General features: G+C 38.5%; 1 protein-coding gene across 1 annotated transcript in view; it reads left to right on the forward strand.

The window, feature by feature from the left end:
- The first annotated feature begins 6656 nt into the window (after positions 1 to 6656).
- SEC24A (SEC24 homolog A, COPII coat complex component) overlaps positions 6657 to 23337 on the forward strand; it is a 69612-nt gene continuing 52931 nt past the window's right edge. The window contains exon 1 of the mRNA XM_052642462.1: positions 6657 to 6866. Within this exon, the coding sequence (XP_052498422.1) occupies positions 6770 to 6866 (97 nt within the window). The 5' untranslated portion in view covers positions 6657 to 6769. The remainder of the gene's footprint in view (positions 6867 to 23337) is intronic.

Raw genomic sequence — 23337 nt, forward strand, 5'->3', positions numbered from 1 at the left:
TTAAAATGTATGATTATTTATCTATAGCTTCCCCAACAGGCATTCTATCAGCTTCCTTAGGTGAAGAACCATATCTGCCTTTTCTCCTGTTGAACATATTTTCAGTGCTTGGCATACTATAGGTGCTGAATACATTCGAGCAAGTGATTCAGTATAAAGGACTCTTTGGTACATTTTTGTCCTCAGAGGGTTAAAGAATTTCCCTGGAGTCGATTGGTCTAAGTTGGAGGAGCCTGCTGTTCTAGTCTGGGTTTCCCTTTATTCTCCTTTCCACTGATCTAGTCTTCAGTTTGGTTTAATAAATACTTTTTTAAAATTGGAGGATAATTGCTTTATAGTGTTGTGTTGGTTTCTGCCACACAACAATGCTAATCAGCCATAATTATACATATATCGTCTCCCTCTTGAGCCTTTCTCCCCCTACAATAAATACTTTTAAGTGGCTTGAGGCACTTCACCGGGCTTCTCAAGATTACGCCACACCTCTTTTCCAGAAATTGAAAAGATATTCCTGATATCCTTGGCATTTGAGTTAGCCTTTAGATAGAAATCTAAATTATGATTCCTGCTGACTTCAGCAATAGATTGTAAATCGATTAGGAATGGGGGAATGACAATAAGCAAGACAGTCTCTTTCTTCAAGGACCTTTTGATTTGGCTGGGAGATGTGTTAATTCACAACTGACTATAAAAGAAGGTAGGAGGAGAGAAAGGATAACAAACTACAAACTTCTGGTAGGGGTGAGGGAGTGGAGAGGCAGGAGATATCAGTGTTTGAGGAGAGCCTTACAGGATATGTAAGATATTTACCCTTGAGCTTTTTGATGACTGTTATCATGATAAAAGTAATACACAGTCATGGTTAAAAAGTTTGGAAAGTCAAGAAAAATGGAAACAAAAATCACCCTCTGTCACACCTCACAGATATAAACAGTTGTATAAGATTATAATCATACTATGAACAGTTTCATAAAACATTTAAAGTTAAAAACATTTCAATGTAATCAAGTATTCTTCTAAATCATTAATTTTAATGACTTTTAATAGAGTACAGCTGCAGATTATGGTTCTAACATTATTAACCACTTGAAGTTTCAGTTACTACATATGTAAAATGGGGATTAATATCCAGCAGGGATAATATAATGTGAGAATAACATTCAGAAAGGAACAGGGATGGGAAAAGCACCAGGCAAGCATTATGCTTTGACTAAATAGCTTTCCACTGGACTACCAGGGATGTAGACTCCCAAACTATAGAGTCTTTTGGAGGTTCTGAGCAGAACAGGAACAGGGTCAGAATCATATTTTTGAAAGTTTGCTCTGGCAGCCGTGTGTGGGTTGTATTGGAACAGGTAAGGACTGAAAACTGAGATTAGTAATGAGACAGCTGCAGTCACAGAAGTGAGAGGTAGTATGGGGCAGTGCTGGGTCAGTGGGAACAAAGAAATAGAGTCAGCTGTGAGAAATTGTAGAAGTCAGAACCTACACACGATTGATTACATGTTGGTAGCAAAAGTAAAGGAAATATCAAAGCTCCAAGTTTTAGCCTGGCTTAGTGAGTCTACTTCTGTCTCCCCTACAACCACCTCACTGCAAGTCACTATCGTCCGTGGCCTGGGCTACTGCAGCGGCTCTTCTTTCCCCATTGACTGGTTATCTTCCCAGCTGTTGGATTGATTTTTTGATGCATTCATTCTAAAGCATGAATTTAATTACTGTTTACCATTCTTCAGTTGTTTCCCAAAGTCTATAAAGTCTGTACAATGCCTTATAAGGCTCCTGCTGCTCTGCTTCCTGTATTTCTTCAACCTCAGCTTGTGCCACTCTGTCTCGCTCACCACAGCAAGCTCATTCCTGTGTCTGAGCTCTTGTAGCTGCTGTTCCCTTTGCCCAGGGTCCTATTCTCCCCATATTCTCCCTTTGTATAGCTAACTTCCTGTCCTTTAGATCACAGCTTAAATGTCACCTCATGTCCTAACCTTTCTATCCACATCAACTCCCTGCTTCCTAGTCTCTATCTTATTACCAGGACCTCAACAGCACGTAAGGCAATGGCACCCCACTCTAGTCCTCTTGCCTGGGAAATCCCATGGACGAAGGAGCCTCATAGGCTACAGTCCATGGGGTCGCTAAGAGTCGGACACGACTGAGCGACTTCACTTTCACTTTTCACTTTCATGCATTGGAGAAGGAAATGGCAACCCACTCTAGTGCTCTTCCCTGGAGAATCCCAGGGACAGAGGAGCCTGGTGGGCTTCTGTCTATGGGGTCGCACAGAGTCGGATACGACTGACACGACTTAGCAGCAGCAGCAACAGCACGTATTAAGTTCAAAATGTAAAAAGATATATTTATTTACATTTTTATTGCATTTCCTCCACTGAAAACTCCACAGAAGGAAGAGACCCTGTCTGTCCTGTTCTGTTTTTTCTTGGTGCCTGTCATATGGAAACCATTTTATAAGTATTGGTTGAGTGAGTGAAGAAATCAACTAATGAAGGAGCTGGTGAGGTCATCCAGTAGAGAATATGGTGAAAAGATAGTTTAGAAGGGAATTTATATTTCATATTTCTGATACCATGGTGCCAGAGTACGTGTGGATAGGCAGGGACAGAGAGATATATAAGGAAAGAGTTGGCGTTTGACATTGTACCAGCTACCCAGAGGAGATAAGGTCTGACCAGATGCTGACAGTATTTCAGCTACCCTACAGGTCAGCATCAGATGGGACACAATGTGGCATAATAGTTAAAAATAAAAGAATTAGAGAACATGATACTTCAGAAATAAGTGAAGCTGCTGCTGCTAAGTCACTTCAGTCGTGTCCGACTCTGGTGTGATTTAGTCTCCAAGTGCAATAGGAACTTATAGTAGTGAACAAATGAGGGTCAAAATATTCCAAATAGAAGACTGGAAGAGATGACACTTTAAATTTATCCATTCAAAAATGTTTATTGAACACCTGTTAAGTGTGAGGCCCCAAACCATGTGTTGAGAATACAGAGTTGAACAGGACACAGGGCCTGGGCTCTCTTATGGTCTAACCAAGCAGACAGACATGAAATCAATATGATTACCTTAAAACTGTCGTAAGGTATATAGAATTTTATTCCACTGAAGAAAGATAAGCATAAACACAAATATATAACAATGTTGGTAAGTGCTGTGAAGAAAAAAAAAGGATGGTGGGAGGGATAGAAAGTCAGCAGCAAGAGTACGCTGTTGTACAGGGTGTTCAGAAAAGGCCTCACCATAAGGTATCATTTGACTAAAGAAAGGGTGAGTGATTGAGCTGGATGAGTGTCTTGGGGAAGAGCATCCCAGGTAATGCAAATAAGAATTAAGGCAGACTTGTGCTTGTATGCCTAGAGAGATTCCTTATTCCTAAATAAGGAATCAAAGTCAATGAAATATTCTTTGTACAGTGTCTCTTTAGGTCTAAAAAAACTAATAGTGTGTCTGGAGTAGTGAGTGAGAGGGAGTGTAGAAGATAATGAGAGAAATAACAAGGCTGGCTGAGTGATCTGAAGCCTTGAAGGCTATGAGTTGGACTTTGGATTTCACTCAGAATGAGAAGAGAAAACGCATGCAGAGAAACTTTAACTTGATGGAGCAAGTAAAGGGAGCAATTGCAGGTTTAGAGGTATAGGAAAATAAAAATGGAATCAGTACTTCGGAGCTCAGTTCAACATGAAGGATGGGTGGGAGAGATTGAAAGCAGAAAGACCATCCCAATAGTTCAAGTGTGAGATGATGAAAACTAACTAGAAAACTAACTAGAGTGGGCAGTGAGAACTACATAAAATTGAAGTTTTCAAAGAAAGCAGTTTACTGTCTTGGTGTGGGATAACTGAACTTGTACCTTCAGAACCACTGACTTCAGATACAAACAGATGTCCTGTGAGAGGCAAATGAGGCCAAAGGAACTATTTCTAAAATGGAACCACAAGACAGTTTCAAAAGAAACCTGATATTTGTAATTGAAACTAGTTCTTTGTTTGAAATAGAACAAATTTTAAAAAATAACTAGAAGACCTAAAATAATTTCCATTATCCTGAAAAATAAGCAGAATTGATCCTGCTTATCAGCTGACAGTTCAGTAGTTATGAGCAGGCTCATGCCAGCCCAAGTCCACTTCTGCACATCAGCAAATTTTATTAGGAATGCATCTCCCTTTTTTGGGTCTAAATAAGGAATCTAAGTCAATGAAATATTCTTATTATAATGCTGTCTCTTTACTGAAACACTTTTGTGTCACTTATTTTATTTATAATTTTCTTGAACAGGGTTGAAGGCTCTGAAAATAATGTACAGAAATGTGATACATAGGTATGTGGAGAGGCATATGTGGTAGAAGGGTCCTGTTGTTCTGGAAATCAAGGATTACAAAGTAGAATATATTATTGACATTAGTTTAGAAAAGTGTATGGTAGTATAGAGTAGATATAATAACTGATCAAAGAAATATCAATACCTTTAACAACTGGTAATAGTAATAATTTTTCCATAAAATTTATGTGGCCACACTTTAAGAAGCCAGACGATTTGGCACTTTGGCACTGTGTGGATAATATTTAAATACGAAAAGCACTTAACTGTTTAAATATGTTTTCTCATCTCAGTTACTTAAACCTACTTTCCTACTATTCCTCAGGGTGTGCAGATGACAAATAATGCCTTTTCCATCAATATTTTAAAGCTGATTACTCTGAAAATGTAAGAAACACTTGAAAGACGTAACCATAGTTTTGTTTCTTGTTATTGTTTTTGGAGTGGGGGTGATAATAGCAACAGGGATACATAGGGGTGGGACACATTTTAGAAAAAGCACTGTTTACTTATTAGCAAATTATTTATGTTTATTTAACCTGATTGAACCAGAGGTTATTTGCTTTTTAAAATGGCTAATTCTTCATCAGTTGTTGCTTTTTTTTTTTTTTTTTTTTGCTGTTCAGAGATATTGCTTAAACAGAACAAAGTCCAAAGAAAACTTGATTTAACCAAATCAAATTCCAATGCCAAGGTTAGTAAACCAAGATCATTAAAATGTTGCATTAAAACAAAAAGAATTAAACTAATGCCAGTTTGACTCCAGGCTTAAGGATTTGCTCTTTTTAAGATAACACTGATTTTCTGTCTAAGCTCAGGGAGGCTCAGTTTCTGAGGTCTATTTTCTCAGAAAATAGACTTGTGTTTATGTATCTGAAAACCATTGAGAGGCTTGTGATTGTGTATCTTTTCAAGTGGTCTTGGGACATATGCTTTGGGATTTTTGTTATGGGGCCCTAAGCTAAAAACATTTTGACCAAAAGTATCATCTTCATCCTAAAGACTTTGTATTTGTATCTTGGACAAAGGAATTGAATTTTTCAATTTCATGCACAGCAAACAGATTTTTACACATCTGAGGCAAATGTTAAAAAAAAAGCTAAAAGTTAACAGGTAGTTATTTGAATTCTTACTGTTTTCAGGCCTCTCACAGCAGTTTAGTTCTTACTCTTTTTGTATGTCATATAACATTCCATAGTAGGCATTTGATATTAAATGGTTAAGATGTATTTCACCTTTCACAGATTTTGAAACCCTTGGCATGACATTTTAGTCAACAATACAAATCTATAAAGAAGGGCTTTATCATCAGCTCAGAACTGGAAAAACCTAAGTATAAGGAAGGTGGCTACCATGATCACTGATGTAATTAACTATGTTGTTTCATCATTCCAGTTTCTACCTCCCTTTAGTCTCAAAAGTTAAAAGAAAAAAAAGTCTACTTGCAAGAAAAAAAGTCACCTTGCCTAGAAAGGAAGTCTGAATGTTGTACCTTACTGTAAACTCTTAGAAGAGGAAATAAAATTGCTATTTAAATATGTTAATGCACTTTGGCATGACTTGCTGTATGAATCAGCGAGTTTCAAAATTAAAATTACTTTTGAATCTTCAGGTCAAAAAGCAAAGGCCTCCAATTCGATTTGATTACTTTGAACACTTATACCTAATTAACCTTTTAAAAAAAATCCCTTACAATTTACACCTGGAATATGATGAAATGTGAAATGAAATACCGTGATGAACATTAATCGGTTCAGCTACCTGAGGTTTAGCTTCAACAAAGGACAATGAAGTCTGTCCTCTCAGGTAATCTTCACAAAAACTGGAGGAGAAGAACTGTCAGTCCCACCCCTCCAAAGCTGCCACTGAAACCCCGACTGTCCTCAGATCCCGGCCTTGCCGCGTTCACGACGGCGGGGATTTCCGTGTCGGTGACACACGCCACTTCCGGCCGACGGAGAGAGTCAGTGACGTGGCAGGAGAGGCCGAGTACGGTCCTTCGGGCCGGGACACCCGGAGCTGTCAGGTGGCTTCAGGGCAGCCCCGCGGGAGAGAAGAGCTCACCGATCGCAGCGGCCGCTGCGAGGCCGGAGCCGGAAGTGCCACGTGTCCCGATTGCGCCTGCGCGCACAGTGGCTGACAGGCAGTTCCGGCCGGGGCCTCCCTCGGTCCCTCTCCGCTTGGCTGCTGCTTCCCATCCCGGCGTTCTCGGCCCCAGCGGCCCGACACCCGAGCCTCGCCCCTCAGGCCGAGCTCTGACCGCCTGCGGACTGGGGAGAATGCGGCGCCATGCGTAGGGCTCCTTGCGCCGCCCTCTCTCTATCCGGCTTCCAGTCCTAAGTCGTTAGCCCCCTGCCTGGCTTCCAGCCGTCGTTTTTCAACTCTCGGCTTGAGGCTGTCGCAGACCCCGACCTGACCCCTATAAACGTCGTCGTCATGTCCCAGCCCGGGATACCCGCCTCTGGCGGCGCCTCCACCGGCCTCGAGGCCCAGAACGGGGCCGCCGCTGCCTCGGGGTCTCCCTACACGAACGGTAAGTGCCTTTGGGTGTTGAGAGTTAGGTAAGGCGAAGTTTGGGCCCCGGCCCGAGTTAACCTTTGGTTGTTGCCTGCGTCTGAGGGGACAGTAGGCAGGGACCGAGACTCGTCTTAGTGTTTCATATTTATTTATTTAGTCTTTTGTTCAGCACACAGTTGCTGAGCACTTGCTGTATATAACGCCCTGGGTATACATGGGTAAAGAACACAGACTCCGTCTGTATGTCAGAACTCGCATGCAAGGCTCATGGGATCTGTTTATGTGCCCTTTCCCTCCGCGCCACCTCACCCGCGTCTTCTGGAGAGCAAGGTTTGGGGTCTGATTCATTTCGGTCCCGTCGGGCCTGCATTAGGGTGAGGGTCGTACTCAGTGTGAATCTGCGGAGATGAATGGAGGATTATGCTTTGCCTCTTTAGGGCCTGCTCCTCTCTCCTCGAACCTTCCCCGAATTGTACCCAGGCCACCTGTTCAGTTTTTCAACTTTAGAACGGGAGGCTCTCCTGCTTGATTTCCAAAGGTCGTTACATCACTTGGAAAGTGGTTGGACACAAAGTCTCTGAACCTCTGACCAGAGTGTGCATGTGGCACTGTAATTTGTCATTCGGTGTGAAGATGTCTTCTAATTTTATACTCTTTCTAGGATTCTTTAAATTGTCCTATGTTGTGATTTGCTAAGTTCTTTATAATCATAAAGAACTTATAATAAAGACAGATGTTCTCCCAACAGTTTTCCAGGTTACCAGTTTACTTATAAATCTTTAGTTCTTGGAAACAAAACTAGTAGAATAATATTAAAATGCTTCAGTTTCCCATTGAAATCTAAGATTGCTGTGAAATTCGAGAAAATAGCCACTGACTAAAATAGCTAATTTACATTGTTTTTAGAGACTACTGTTTTCTTTACAAAGAAGGCCCCAAAAAACTTTAAAAAATGTCTCTGAGTAGGCAGGTATGTAGGCAGTAGCAAGAATAAATGAGAGTAAGCACTGAAATGGTATTAAATTGAATCAATTGTTTTTTCTCAAACTTACGGTAACAGATGATGTAAACTATTTTTTTTTATTTTAGGCTATTTAGTTACATTTTCACTGAAGATGAAATTATTTTAAGACATTTACTTTAAGGCCAAAACTCTTAAGCAAGATGCCATATGACTGTGTTTTTTTCTTTAAGTTGCACTTTTACACGAGCTTTAAATGGTAAATCCTGCAAATATGCTTGCAAACTTATATGTAAGTATAGTTTTGATAATTTTGAAATGGTAAAGCAGTTTAGCCATTGTGTGTGCTGTACTGCAGATGTTGTCACTGTGTTGATTTGATCCAGTCCAGCAGACCTTTGTTGCATGCTCCAGTTCTGTCCTTCGGATTATAAAAGAGAATAAAAAAGGAGTCCATGTACACAGCTTGCTTAGAGCCATAGGATTGCAAATATATACCATCACTTTCTAGAAAATAAGCTTCAAGTGTACAGCATTATAATTCAACATCAGTATACACCACAAAGTGATCACCACCACAGGTCCAGTTACCATCCATCACTATACACTCGACCCCTTCACTCATTTTCCCAACCCCCTCCCCTTCTGGTAACCACTAATCTGATCTCTGTATTGGTGAGTTTTTGTTTTATTTTGTCTGTTCACTTAGTTTGTTTTTTTAGCTTCTAAATATGAGTGAAATTATATGGTATTTATCTATCTTTGTCTGCTTATTTCGCTTAGCATAGTACCTTCAAGTTCCATCCATGTTCTTGCAAATGGCAGGATTTCATTCTATTTATGGCTGAATTATATTAATATTCCATTGTGTGTGTGTCTATCACATCTTTATCCATTCATCCATTGATGGACAAATAGGTTATTTCCATGTCTTGGCTGCTGTAAATAATGCTGTAGTCAGCATAGGGGTACATAGATCTTTCTGAATTAGTGCTTTTGTATTCTTTGATAAATGTGTAAAAGGAGAATAGCTGGGTCATATGGTATACACCCTTGTTAAGATAAAACTTTGACATTCTTTTTATAAGCCCTATTTCTAAAGTTTTTTGTAAAAGTATTCTCAGTAAAATGTCTAATATCCTGTATTGGGTTCCGTTATTGTTCACATTGTTCACTCCACTAATAATAAAGAGAGTAGGGATGTGGTGGAGAATTGGAGGGAAGGATATTTCTCTAAAAGGTGAAAAAAAAGTTCAGTGCTGGATCTAATTTTTTTTTGGTTAACTTTCTAGGCACTTATGCTGCTTAAATACTATTGAATTCTCATGCTTTAGATTTAATGTAGCATGCTTAAATTACACATTACAGTTTAGTTGGATCTTCTATTTTTAATTTAAAAGTTGATTTGAGTAGTCAACTCTTTGGTTTTTCTGTAACTTACTTTCGTGTTGTATAGTGTTACTATATTGCAGAATACCTCACACATCTCGACATTTCTTTCTGTGGTTGATTGTTACATTGCACTACAATCCAAAAATTGTCTGGAATGGTTTTTCTAAGTCTCTGTGTAGATTTGGGTGCACTCATTTCCTTTGCAGAAGTTGATAGTGAAACTGCGAGACTACTTAAACTGGCAGATTTTCATCTGATTACCATATAATAAAGACTAAAAGCAAATCATGACTCCCACTTGTAATTAGCTCCTTTGTTGACTATTTGAGTCAATTTGTCAAGGCAGTTAGAAACTGTAGTTTTATTAACATTATTTTTTGTAATATTTATGTAATACTCAGCTTTTCCCCTTACTGGTTAAGAGTGAGAAGAATATTCTACATTTTCTCTTCCACCCAGATTCATTCCCCTGTTACATTATAATTTTATAAAATAATATGTTTTCCCTCTAGACTGTAAGTCCTGTAAGGGCAAGAATATCTGTTTTTGCACATCATCTTCTCTCCAGCAGATTCACATGGTGTCTAACACATTTAAGAAATTACCGGTTTTATTGAGTGATTTTAGAATTGGGTATTTGCAGTTTAGGTCACTAAATATGTATTGACTTGTTCATTATAAGATTTGAGCTCGTTTTCAACTGTTTTCTTTCTGGTGAAATTTTCTGTGGATGTTTATATATGTTGTTGTTCAGTCACCAAGTTGTGTCTGATATTGTCAGCTGAAACATAGTAGAAAGTGATGTATGGGTTAGTCATCAGTTTAAATGCTAGACTTCTGCTCATATCTCTGTTTTAAGCATGGCAGAAATGTAAATCTCTTTTAGTTTCTATGAGGTAAACCATAATTACGATTGTGTATTTTTAATATAGGCAGTCTTTAAAAATATATTATTTATTTTTAGCTGCTCTGGGTCTTCCTTGATTTGTGTGGGCTTTTCCTCTGTTTGCGGCTCTAGGGTGCGCGGGCTCAGGAGTTGTGGTGCAGGGGCTTAGTTGCTCCAAGGCATGTGGGGTCTTGCCAGATGAGGGATTGAACCGGTGTCCCCTGCATTGGCAGACATTCTTATCCACTGTGCAACCAGGGAAGGAAGTCCCATAAGAAGTCTTTAGTGCTGAGACTAAAATTGGCATGTGATCTCTAACACTGATTGTTGTGGCTGAGTTCCTTTTAATGTTTTCAGTGGGCACAGTAACTTTGGAGTCCTATAAGACTGCACGTGTGCAGGCTTAGTCACTCAGTCATGTCCAAGGACTATAGCCTCCATGAAGTATAGCCCGCCAGGCTCCTCTGGCCATGGGATTCTCCAGGCAAGAATACTGGAGTGGGTAGCCATTTCCTTCACCAGGGGATCTTCCTGACCCAGGGATTCAACCCGCATCTCCTGCACTGCAGGCAAATTCTTTACTGTCTGAGCTACCAGGGGAGCCCATAAGACTTTGCATAGAACTTACTACATTGAGCTTCTGTTTGGACTTTGCTGATAGGCTGGGAGTTCCTAAAGACATAAAATAGTAACAATAAGAATTAGCATTCATCGTGTACTTACTCTATTCCTAGTCATTGTGCTAGGTTGTATTATAAGCATCATTTCATTTAATCCTCATAACAGCCCTGTGATATGAGAACTGTTAGGTTTACTGACCAGGATACGAAGATGAATGGTCAAGCAATCATTCGAGGTTACACAGCTAATACGTTGTGGAACCTAGATTTAAACTTGGCAGTCTTATTTATTTATTCAGCTTGCCTGGTGGTTATGCCTGGATCAAGGAACAAAACCTTTTCTTTGGTTTCTTTATGTAGGTTGATATATATAGTTAGATAAACACTTGCTGATATTTTTTGAAATTGCCACCCAGCATAGTTTCCTTTGGATTATAATTCATACATGACCAGACCCTCACTTTTGTTAATTTTGAGTCCATTTCTTTGCTATTTCAGCATCACATCTCATGAATATCTTGTACATCTTGAAATTGCCAGTTCCCCCGCTTTGATTGTTAGCATTTGCTCTTGCCCCTTTGGTTGCTTTTTTTAAAGCCGTTATGTTTAGTCACTGATCCACAAGTTGTCCTCATGCAGTAGCATCCATTTGTTGCACTTATAGTGTCAATTGGTCAGCTGTAAGTGATCAGAGTGTCTTTTGATGTGCAGGGAGAGGTGCTAAATCTTTTTTTTTTTCCTCTCTATACTTGACTTGTCCTCCAAATATGTTGTATTTAAAAGCACATACACAGAAGGAACTTTTCAAAAGTTAAGTAAAACATTGCCGTCTAAAGCACAATGTTTTGAATATTTGGCTACTTTTCTGTAACTTTTATTTACTTTCATGTAGGACACCATAACTAATGGAACCATATTCAAGAGAGCCTTGAATTAATTTGAACTGGTTTAGTCCACTGAATTCATGAATGGTAGGTAGAAAGTGTAAACTGTCCCTGGCAAGTAGTAGCTCATTGTATAGTACTGGGGCTTCTGGTGGTTCACTGGTAAAGAACCTACCTGCCAATGAAGGAGACACAGGTTCAATTCTTGGGTTGGAAGATCCTCTGGAGGAGGAAATGGCAACCAGTCCAGTATTCTTGCCTGGAAAATCCCATGGACAGAGGATACTGACAGGCTTCAGTCCATAAAGTCACAAAGAGTCAGGTATGCCTGAGCAGCTGAGCACATGCATGTATTTACTAAATGGATTGGTGAATGAGTTGTTTAAGAATACAAGATCTCAAGTCTTTGTTTTACTTGGAATGTTGGGGGAAACCATTCTGAGAGTATCACTTTTATGTATCAGTGGATTCATAAAGTTTATTCTGAAGTAATATGAATAAATTCATAAAGTAATTCTGTGAGAATCACCAGTACATGTACAGTAGTAAAATTTAGACCATAAATTTTACTAGTTTAGGTTCTGGGATTCCATCAAGTATAAAATAGGAATTTATAAACGTAAAACCTAGGTTCTCTTTGTTTCTGAAGCTTCTGGTTGGGTGATTGAGAAGCAGTCACCTGCATTTATTTTAATCTCTCATTTGTTTCTTTAATATAATTTCTAATTTGGCTTCTACTTTATACATCCACCAAAACTGCCCTTAATAAGGCCACAAATAATTTATTGGTTATTAAGTTACAAAAAATATTTTTCGTTCCTCTCTTCTAATTGCCTTCTTTTTCCTAAAATGTTGGTGATCTTTGGAGCTTTCTAACCTAGTTCCCCTCTTTTTCTTCCTTTCTAAACAAAACAAAACAATATGAGCTTCCTTGGTGGCCCAGTGGTCGAGAAACCACCTGCCAGTCAAGGAACATGGGCTCGATCCCTGGTCTGGGGAAGAGTCCACATGCCTCAGAGCAGCTGAGCTTGTATGCCGCAGCTACTGGGCCCGTGCTCTCGAGCCTGCGAGTTGCATCAAGAGAAGCCACTGCAGCAAGAAGCCCAAGCGTCGCAACGAGAGAAAACTTGTGTGCAGCAGTGAAGACCCAGCGCAGTCAAAATAAATACATAATAAATAGCATTTTAAAAATTAACAGTAAACATGTATTATTTCACATGGTTTCTGCGGCTGGCTCTTTTCTTACTCTGTACATACTCCCTGCATGATATTATTAATTCTTGTGATATCAAATACTATATGCCAGTGATTTCCAAAGTTATATCATAAGCTGAAACCTTATCTCTTTCGCTGAAAATAGATGTCTTTCTAGTTCCGCTTGAACTTCTTGGTGACACTTAAAGTATATTTAAAATAATTCTTCATTCTCTGTTTTGTTATTCCTTCCCTTCCCCAGTTCTTTTCTCCCCCTCCCGTCCTAATGTATGGCACTGTCATCTACTGAGTTGCACAGGTCCGTCCTGGGAGTCATTTTTGGTTCTTTCCCTTCTTCAATTCCACATCAGTTCCACAGATTTATTATGTCTCCATATTCAATTCCACGAATCCTATCAGTTCAGTTTCCTTTATCAGTTTTTTTAAGTAATGTGTCGGTGCTAAATATTTCTTTGCAACCTCAGTGTTAAATTACTTTCTATAAAGTGTTTATACAGATACAAAACTAGGTATAAACTCCATATGTTTTAGCTATTGTACCATTGTAAAACCAAAACAAATTAAGAACATTACAACAAAAGCAGTATAATTCAAACTTAATATATAATGCAATGGATTGTTTGACTAAAGCCAAAATTGATTGGTGTTCATATTTTTAACATGTTAGAACATCATTTGGGTGACTATTATAGTTATTGTTTTTCTCTTTTTTTTTTAAGATGAAACTAGTTTCAGGTTGTTGGAGAAGAAAAATTTTTCCTCTGCCCTCTTAGTTTTAGTGCCTGTGAGCCTGTGAGTTAAACTGGCAAAAGACAGGGTAGCAAGAGAAAAGGCAGAATTTACTCACGCATTATGAGGGTTCATAAAAATATGCCTCGAGAATTTGGGACTTATATACCATCTTAATAGGGGAAGAGGAGAGAGAAAAGAGCAGTTATGGAAAATAATTTTTAGGAAAAATAAATGAGTTCTTAGTAGAATAAATGGGAGACTTGATCATTTTGTGACAACGTATGTTTAGGTGTGGGACAACTTAATTCTTTTGAGTTATTTTTGGAGGCTGCGCTTTTAGGCAGGTAAGTGCTTTTAGGCAGATTCTCAGAACTCATGCCCTCTACTCAAAATAATTTTTATGTCACAGTGGTATATTCTGGACCCCTTTAAAATCACTGATCCATTATTTTGATAGATTATATAATTAATGACTTCAAAATAATATAATTAAAATTGTTTGGTGGAAACTTCATTACATATTTACTACTGCACTTCTAATAAACTATTGCAAGTTGATACATATGTAAAAAGACAATTTTTACATTATAAGTCACTATAAGTGGATCTATGATAATGACTACTACAAAGCAGGTTCATTTTTTTTTTTTTAGTATTCTTGTGTTTTTTGTTTTCTGTTTTTTATATACAATTTATTAATTTAGGCTGTGCTGGGTCTTTGTTGCTGCATGTGGACTTTTCTTTAATTGCAACAAGCGGATTACCCACTGGTTGCAGGCTTCTCATTGTGGCGGCTTATCTTGTTGTGGAGCATGGGCTCTAGAGGGCGTGGGCTTCAGTAGCTGGGGCTCCCGGGCTCTAGGGCGCAGGCTCAGTGGCTGTGGTGTGTGGGCTCCCGGGCTCTAGGGCGCGGGCTCAGTGGCTGTGGTGTGTGGGCTTCATCGCTCCCAGGCATGTGGCATCAAACCTGTGTCACCTGCATTGGAAGGTGGACTCTTTACCACTGAGTCACCAGGGAAGCCCAAAGCAGATTCTTTTGTGTTTGTCTTTCTACCTTATAGTCTTATGACTGCGTATTCTTTTCATTTTCTTCATTGATATACTGTAAGACTTTTGCTTATTTTGTGCATTTTGATGATACTTGGCTTTCACTGACTGTACTTGGCTTAAAGACCTCTAGCATAATGGCCTGTGATGAAACAATAAATGAAAATATTAGAGTGAGCCATGAAATCTTGTGGCAGTACTAGGCTGTGAGATGTTGGTTTCTATCCAGATGACCCAAATTTGCTTACAATTGTACTTTTTACAAATGTTTTCATTGAAAGATCTCTGTATTCCCATTACTACTATTTAGTCAGTTATTTCTTACGTGGATTACTGCTGTAGGCTCTAGTATCTTCCAATCTCTCCTGTAATCCCCAAGAGGTTTTTTTGATGTCCTAACCTCTTGCCTCGCTTCAGATGCTTGACATAATCACTTGACTCTGCTGTGCCCCACTGATTTTTCAGAATGCTGTTTCATGGCCATGGGGTATTGCCCATGTTGCTCCTTTCTCTGCAGATGCCCTTGGCAGTCCTTTTCCTGTAACTCCTGTTGTCTCTTAAGATCTTACTCTCTGTTGTCCTCAGCTGGTTGTTCTCCTGTTTGGAGCATAGCTTCTTGAGGACACGGATGGAGGGGACCTTACTCACCTTGTGTGTTCAGAAGATTCTTCATAAAATCTGTCTTTTCAATTAGGCAATGAATGGTATGTTCCTAACCATTTGGAATAAAATATAGTGTTGACAATAAAATTATTCAATAGGCTAATATCTAAGAAAGAAACGGAAAAATTTATTCCAGTCAACCTGAGGATTATAACCTGGGAGATAGTCTTTTAGAAAGCTCTGAGGAATATTCCCCCGTCAGAAGTCAAAGTACAGTCATATACCTTTTTGAGACAAAGGATTGTACTTCAAATGACGTATTGACAGTTTACACAATCCAGATCTGCATGTACAGAGCTAGTAGTGAATCATCATGACCCTTTGCAAGATTAATAAGGAAGGTTATCTCCTGAGTATATGTGATTAATGCAGATATACATTACACACTTAAGGGAGGAGTCCCAGGCAGACAGAAAAAATTTATACTTAAAATTTTCTTGTTTTGCCATAAAATAGGAATTTTATTTCATTAATTTCCCTTCTTTAATCATTCATCTTTTGATAGAAAGCATTAGGTAATCAAATATTTGGTCCCTCGATGCTACAGTGATGGCTTACCTGCCCTGTTTATCATTTTCCTTGATGTTGGGGTCTTAATAGCTGGGTTCCTTCTTTCGTTTTAGGCAGTTATGCTAGTAAGATATCTGGCAAGGACTAATGGTTAATTTCAAGTTGTCTAGTAGGATATATGCCAATTTTATCTTGTCACGTTCATTGTGCATGTTCATTAATTCATAGAGAACTGTAGATGTGATCAGTAGTTTAAAAGTTTTAAGCCAGAGCCTCCTAAACCAATCCATTTTTCTGTTATTTCCCCTAAATTGGGAAGAGGACTATTCAGAGTAGAAATCTGATTCTTCATGTGTCTTAAGATGAGTTGGGCTTCCCTGGTAGCTCAGCTGGTAAAGAAGCCACCTGCAATTCAGGAGACCCTGGTTCAATTCCTGGGTCGGGAAGATCCACTGGAAAAGGGATAGGCTACCCACTCCAGTATTCTTGGACTTCCCTCATGGCTTAGCTGGTAAAGAATCCGCCTGCAATGTGGGAGATCTGGGTTCGATCCCTGGGTTGGGAAGATCCCCTGGAGAAGGGAACAGCTACCCATTCCAGTATTCTGGCCTGGAAATTCCATGGACTGTATATAGTCCATGGGGTCACAAAGAGTCAGACTCGACTTTCAAGATGAATTATATCAGAAGACTATTGAATATGATACACAACATTCAGTATGTGTTACAGCACAATTTCCCCCTTGGGAAGCAATTAGAATCTCAAAGGTCATATTACAATTCTGTAGCACCACTTTTTCTCGTCATGTAGACTTTTGAATTGAGCAAGCTACTGGCTTTAATAAATATCATTCAAAGCCTACTCAGTAAATTTTGTTAAAGCCTCTATGTAAGTAATGATATCTTATATTCCAACTGGGAAATAGCAAATTCTGTAGCTAAATGGTCATACCATTGGAAAACATTGAACCCAGCATGCTGGCATTGAAGGCAGATTGGCAGGGCCTGGTTCCAAGGCTGCCTGTAGATGACCTTGAGCGCACTGGAAACCAGTTGTGCATCTTCCTAACCAGCCCAGGGAGAGCCAAGGCCGTAAACTTGTTCCATAAATCCACTGGGATCAGGAGCTACCCGATACTTAACATCTGGTAAAAAGGAGATGTTGTATATTTTGTGGCCAGTTTCAGAGCAAGTGTCATAAATTGGCCAGGTAACAGGGTCCCATTTAGTAATATTGATGGTAGCTTGCATGGTACTCAACTTTCTTCTAAAATAAAATTTCAAAGGGCCATCCAGTTAGTGCTTTTAAAAGGAGAAATTCACAAAGGTAACCCAGGTGTACTGGACATTGGTAATTGGCCACAAACCCAACATACTGACTTTTGAAACTTGGCATATGATTAAGCCCAAGAAAGAAATATTTGATTTGTAAGCAGAAGTGTGAGCGGTTGTCAAAGTAATTAGTGTACAAGTCTGGTCCAGCATTTTGGGTCAGCTCTCTACTTAAGATGTTTTCTTCTCATCCTGGTCTGGTAGGGCTGGCCTAAGTTAGTCAGAGCTGGGTGTCAGAAATAGGAGCTGCAGTCTGTTTAGGAGAGGTAGCCTGATATGGCCCCTCCCAGTGTGGCTGTTAAGAGTCCTTTATCTGATGTCTTTTCCAATATACATAATATCCTGGTTGCAGGTTATGGGGATTTGATCTTCATCCAAAGATAATTTACTATGATAAACTCCAGAAACAAACTTAGAATGTCCTCTTAAAATTCAATTAAGTTGTAATTAAATTCTATAATAATATAACATAATAACAAAGTTATTTTGGAAGCGAGTCTTTAGGCAGTAAATATAGAAAAACTTTAAAGACAACACTAAAACGTAATATGCATTGAAATATTTTTTTCTAGTGCTTTCTTCAGCAGAACATATACTGAAATATATTTTTTTCTCTCTAAAATTACCCTAGTTTCCATCAAATATGGCCAGATTAAAGCTAATTTGTTTGCAAAGCAAATCTGGTTTCAATAAACTTGGCCTGATTATTTACATAAGTGATCATATAGGTTCTTCAGCTCTGCTGGAACTTTCATAAGGAATTTCAAACTGAACTCTTCAAGGTCTTTCGAGGCCAAGAAAGCCAGATTAAGGGTGTGCTGTAAGATTCAGTGTGTGATACCTGAGATTTGGGTGGGTTCTTCCCTTCTCAAGATCTCCAGAATATCTTGAGATTCCTGCACCTGCCAGGAGGTAATCTTCATTATTCACCTGATAAGGCTGCTGAGAACCTAAGAGTTTCCAGTTTCTGGGGGAATCAAGTAGAGAGAAAAGGTAAATGTTTCACTTGTACTTACAAAAGTGTAATTTATCAAATTGCTGTAAGTCATAATTAGCTTGAGGGGAAGGGTTTCCTTGTATTTAGAAAGCACAAGATTAAAAATCAGTAATAATTTTGGTAAAAAAATCCCCCCAATTATATTCATCATGCACTTAGTACTTAGTACTTGATCTTAATCTTCTGTTAACAGTTTCATGAAGTCATCAGGTTTCCCATTATAACTATTTAATTTCTTACCAGTTCAGCAGTATTATCTGAAAGTTGTCAGAAACCTGTACTCGTCAGAAAGTCCTTTCTGTGAGTGTTCTTGAAGATGAAGCTTCTTTCTTTTTTTTTTTCAGCAGCAGCAGAGTAAAACAATAACTGTCTGTGGATGACAGAAGACTTTATTTTTTTTTTACTTTACAGTATTGTGTTGGTTTTGCCATACATCAACATGAATCCGCCATGGGTGTACATGTGTTCCCAATCCTGAATCCCCCTCCCACTCCCTTCCCATACCATCTCTCTAGGTCATCCCAGTGCACCAGCCCCAAGACAGAAGACTTTAAAAGGCGTGGTTAAAGATCTGATTACAGTGTAATTGGCAGATGAATTTGGTTATTACTGTGACATACAATATGTTAAGATAATAACTAGAGTTATGGCTGATAGCATTTTATTTACTAGGATATACCAGATTTTTAGGTATTCCATATTATTTCTAGAATGTCTATATTAATAGAATTTACCCATACAATATAAACTTAAACAGGTTTATCATTCATTGACAGTGCTTCCCAAGTAATTTAGCATATCAAATGAGCCTAATTAGTTTTATATCTTTCTTTGATAACAAGATAAAACGATTCTCTTAAGGTGTTCTAGGACCCTTCTGCTGTGCCATGCTCTGCTTAGTCGCTTTAATCGTGTCTGACTCTTTGTGACCCCATGGATTGTAGCCTGCCAGGCTCCTCTGTTCATGGGATTTTTCAGGCAAAAATACTGGAGTGGGTTGCCATGTCCCTCTCCAGGGGATCTTCTCTACCCAGAGATCAGACCTGCATCTCCTGTGTCTCCTGCATTGCAGGCCGATTCTGTACTGCTGAGCCACTGGGGAAGCCCCAAGGGCCTTCTTGGAAAACCTCAAAGTTAACTGGAGGTCAAATGAACTTCATATAAATTTGATCTTTGAAAATTTTGTCACAAATATAAAAAAGTTTTTAAAAACAATGCCATAGGTCACTGTGAAATAATACTTATTCACTTAACCAAGTGACTTTAGATTTCCGAGGCAAATGTAGAAAGTTATAACAGATTACTTAAAAGATAAAGAAACTTTACAATCTGGTATTAAAAGCAGGTCAGTATTCTAAGAAACTTGGTCCTCTTAACAGAGAAAGAAATAAAACTAAGAGGCTTTGTATCCTCTTAGATTAATATTAAAATTTATCTACTCAACTAAATTTATTCCAATCATAGTTCTGATTACACATAGAATTCCTTTCTTCCTTTTCTTCCCTTTTTTTTTTGTTTATTTTTAGCCTTGCGTTGCAGCATAAGGGATCTTAGCTCCCTGATCAGGAATTGAACCCATGCCTGCTGCAGTGGAATCACGCAGTCTTAACAACTGCGCCACCAGGGAAGTCCCCATAGAATTCTGTCCTAAAGATTTTTTTTCTTCTAAATCTCTACAAGTTTCTATATTTGTATTAATTTGACCCTTATTTTCTTTCCCATTTAGAAATAACCAGCTTCTGTGCAAAATTACTGTCTTTTTCCTTAACAAAATGCATCTCTACTCCTTATATCTTCAAATTTTTTAGTAGTTTAAATTACATAGTTTAATTAGGATTCTTAACCTTTAAAAACTTCAGTTTCTAGTGAAAACCAAGAAGTAAGCAATTATGAACTGTCTTCTACATTAGCATTTTGTAGATTGGCAAACTTATATGCTCTTTTAGAGGAAGAAAATTCTTTTAGTGTGTTACCAAACATTAATAGTCCTAAATATCTTTAGTTTCTCTATAAAAGGAAACCTATGTTCAGTAAATTATATTCCCAGTATCTTATTTGACTTGGGAATGATTTAACTTTTTTCCATCATTTAACTTAATTTAGCAAAACTCTTAAGTTTCAAGTTGTCAAAAAGATTTGGAGAAACTGTTTTTAAGTAGACAGTCCTAATATATTTATTCCTAACATAATTTATTCCTAAAGAGTTCACCTAAAAAGTCTTCATTTGCTTTTGCTTTAAAGTTTTATCACATCAACTTTATAGACAAGTTGTAAGTACACTGCAAAGAACTTTTTCCCCAGAACTATCTGAGAGTAAATTGCTGACATGGTGTCCCATCACTCTTAAATGCTTTTTTATTTCCTACACATTAGAAAATTGTCCTAAATAACTATAATAGAACTAAGAAATTAGGAAATTAACACTAATATGTTACTAGTGTCTAATCCTCAGACCCTGTTCAGATTTCACCAGTTGTCCCAATAAAACCCTTAGCGAAAAAATCCTGTCCGAAGTCACATTTAGCATTAGTGTCATGCCTCTGTAGTGTTCTTCAACCTGAAGCAGTTTCTCAGTCTTCCTCTGACTTTCATGACCTAGATGCTTTTGAAAATTACAAGTCAGTTATTTTGCAGAATGTCTTTCAGTTTGGGTTTGTCATATATTAATATTTCATCATGATTAGGTTTAGACTGTGCACTTTAGCAGGACAGAAAAGATGTTGTATTCTCATCACATCCCATTAGGTGGCACATGATTTCATTTTCCCCCATTATTGGTGATGTTCACTTTGATCACTTGATTAGAAGGGTGTCTGCCAAGCTTCTTCACAGTCATGTTCCTCCTTTCTCCTTTATAATTGAAAAGTATTTTGGGAGATGTAGTTTGAGACTTTGTAAATATCTCATTTCTTATTAGAATTTTAATTTATTCATTTATTTTATTGGTGTGGACTATTCCAGTGTGTTGTTGTTGTCCAACCTTCGTGGCCCCATGGACTGCAGCATGCCAGGCCTCTCTGTCCCTCACCATCTCCCAAAGTTTGCCCAAATTCATGTCCACTGCATCAGTGATGTTATCCAGCCATCTCATCCTCTGATGCCCTCTTGTTTTTCCCTCAATCTTTCCAGTAGCAAGGGGATTTCCTGTCCCCAAATTAGGGTTAGGGTTAGGGTTAGACTTTTCCAATGAGTGGACTGTTCACATCAGATGACTGAAATACTGGAGTTTCAGCTTCAGCCTCAGTCCTTCCAATGTGTATTCAGGGTTGATTTCCCTAAAGATTGACTGGTTTGATCTGCTTGCTGTCTAAGGGACTCTCAGGAGTCTTCTCCAGCACCATAGTGCGAAGGCATCAGTTCTTCAGCACTCTGCCTTGTTTACAGTCCAGCTCTCTCAACCGTCATGACCACTGGGAAGACAGCCTTGACTATACGGACTTTTGTCAGCAGAGTGATGTCTCTGCTTTTCAACACACTGTCTAGGTTTGTTTTAGCTTTCTTGCCAAGAAGCCAGTGTCTTCTGATTTCATGACTTCAGTGATTTCAGTGGGTTATACCCTGTTATCATTGTTTATACTGATGCTTCGGTTATCTCAGTTTTGGCCTGTGGGTGCTCTTTCAGGCTGTCTTCATGTATCCTCTTGTCATGTGTCATCATTCTTGGGCACTTTCTTGCTTTCTGGCTCAGTAAGGTGTTGCAGGCTCATCTTGTACTTTTCAAGCTCATGAATCAGCCTTGATTCCTTTTAATGGAGAATAGTATTTAGAAACCAAGAATACAAGTACTGAGAGATCAGTGCTATTAGAATGTCTCTGCTCTCAGTCTCAGCAGACGGAGCTAGGGAATCTTTACTATATACACATTGAAGTCCATGAGTTTCAATTGTAGTCTCTGTTGTAGTCCCACTACCATTGGATTCATTCTCGTTTTCCCTTTTCCATATTTGTGACTTCCTTCTCTGAGAGTAAGAGACCTTACTCCCATTATCTCATATATATTTATTTGATCAGTTCCATTGTATGCAAAGACCTGACTATTGGAAAAGACTCTGATGCTGGGAAAGATTGAGGACAGAAGAAGGGGACAGCAGAGGATGATGGCTTCATCGACTCAGTAGACATGAGTTCGAGCAAACTGAGAGATAGTGAAGGACAGGGAAGCCTGGCATGCTGCAGTTCATGGGATTGCAGAGTTAGACGTGACCTAGCAACCGAACAACAAAAACAAGGGTATGTCACCATTCTGTCATTGCTTGCGTTGCCCCCGTACTCTACTCCAGTTTCCACATATGCGAATGCTTACCTCGCCTAATGTTTTAGGACTAAATTTTTCAGGAAAGGGCTTGTGTTTTTTTTTTTTTTTTTTTAAGTTTATTTAGAAGTTTTGCTTACAAGAATATGCAACATTATGGTGCTGTATTGTGGAAAATTTTCTTTACCTTTAAGAGATTCCATCATGTGATCACTATAGTAATTGAAATTATCCTTTATTAGAGTCTCACTTTTTCCCAAGTGGTACTTTATTATTCAAAGTACAAGAGTTTCTGTGCTATAATATTTATTCTTGGAGTCATTCAACAAACACATATTGAGCACACATTCAACAAACACAACTATGTAATAGGCACATTTTAGGTGCTGAGAATATAGTAATGAACAAAAGAAATCCCTGCCTTCCTGGAGCTTATGTTACAGTGAAGTAGATACTATAAATAAATAACATAGTGTCAGGTAAACACTAGAAAGAAAAATAAGACAGAGTCAGAGGGGAAGAGAATGAAAGAGTTTCTGTTTTAGATGTAGTGTTCAGACAATGCCTCTGAGGAGACTGTGTCTGAGAGACTTGAATGAAGAGATGGAGTGAGATTATATCTAGGGGAAGAGTATTCTTGGTGGAGAAAATAGTGACAAACCCTAAAGCAGAAGCATTTTTAAGCTTGTTGAAGGAGCGTTAAGGTGAATGTGACTGGAGCTGAGTATAGAGAAACAGTAGGAAATTATTTGAATAGTAAAAGGCCTTTAGCTGTTAGAGTAATTGATGTCAGTTGACATAGTGACCTTACCAGAAGCAGTTACACTCAAAGATTTTGGGTTCTATTATATGTATATATTTAAAAAGGGTTTTCAGTCTTTAGTGGACATTATTAAGTCATTTTAGATTATATGATACACTGACATAAGGTAGTTATAATGGTGTGTGTTTGTTTAGAACTGCAAATCTGTGCCAACTTGGCTTAAATATAGCCCTG

This window comes from Budorcas taxicolor, chromosome 7 (genome assembly GCF_023091745.1).
Source record: "Budorcas taxicolor isolate Tak-1 chromosome 7, Takin1.1, whole genome shotgun sequence".
Classification (NCBI taxonomy): Eukaryota; Metazoa; Chordata; class Mammalia; order Artiodactyla; family Bovidae; genus Budorcas; species Budorcas taxicolor.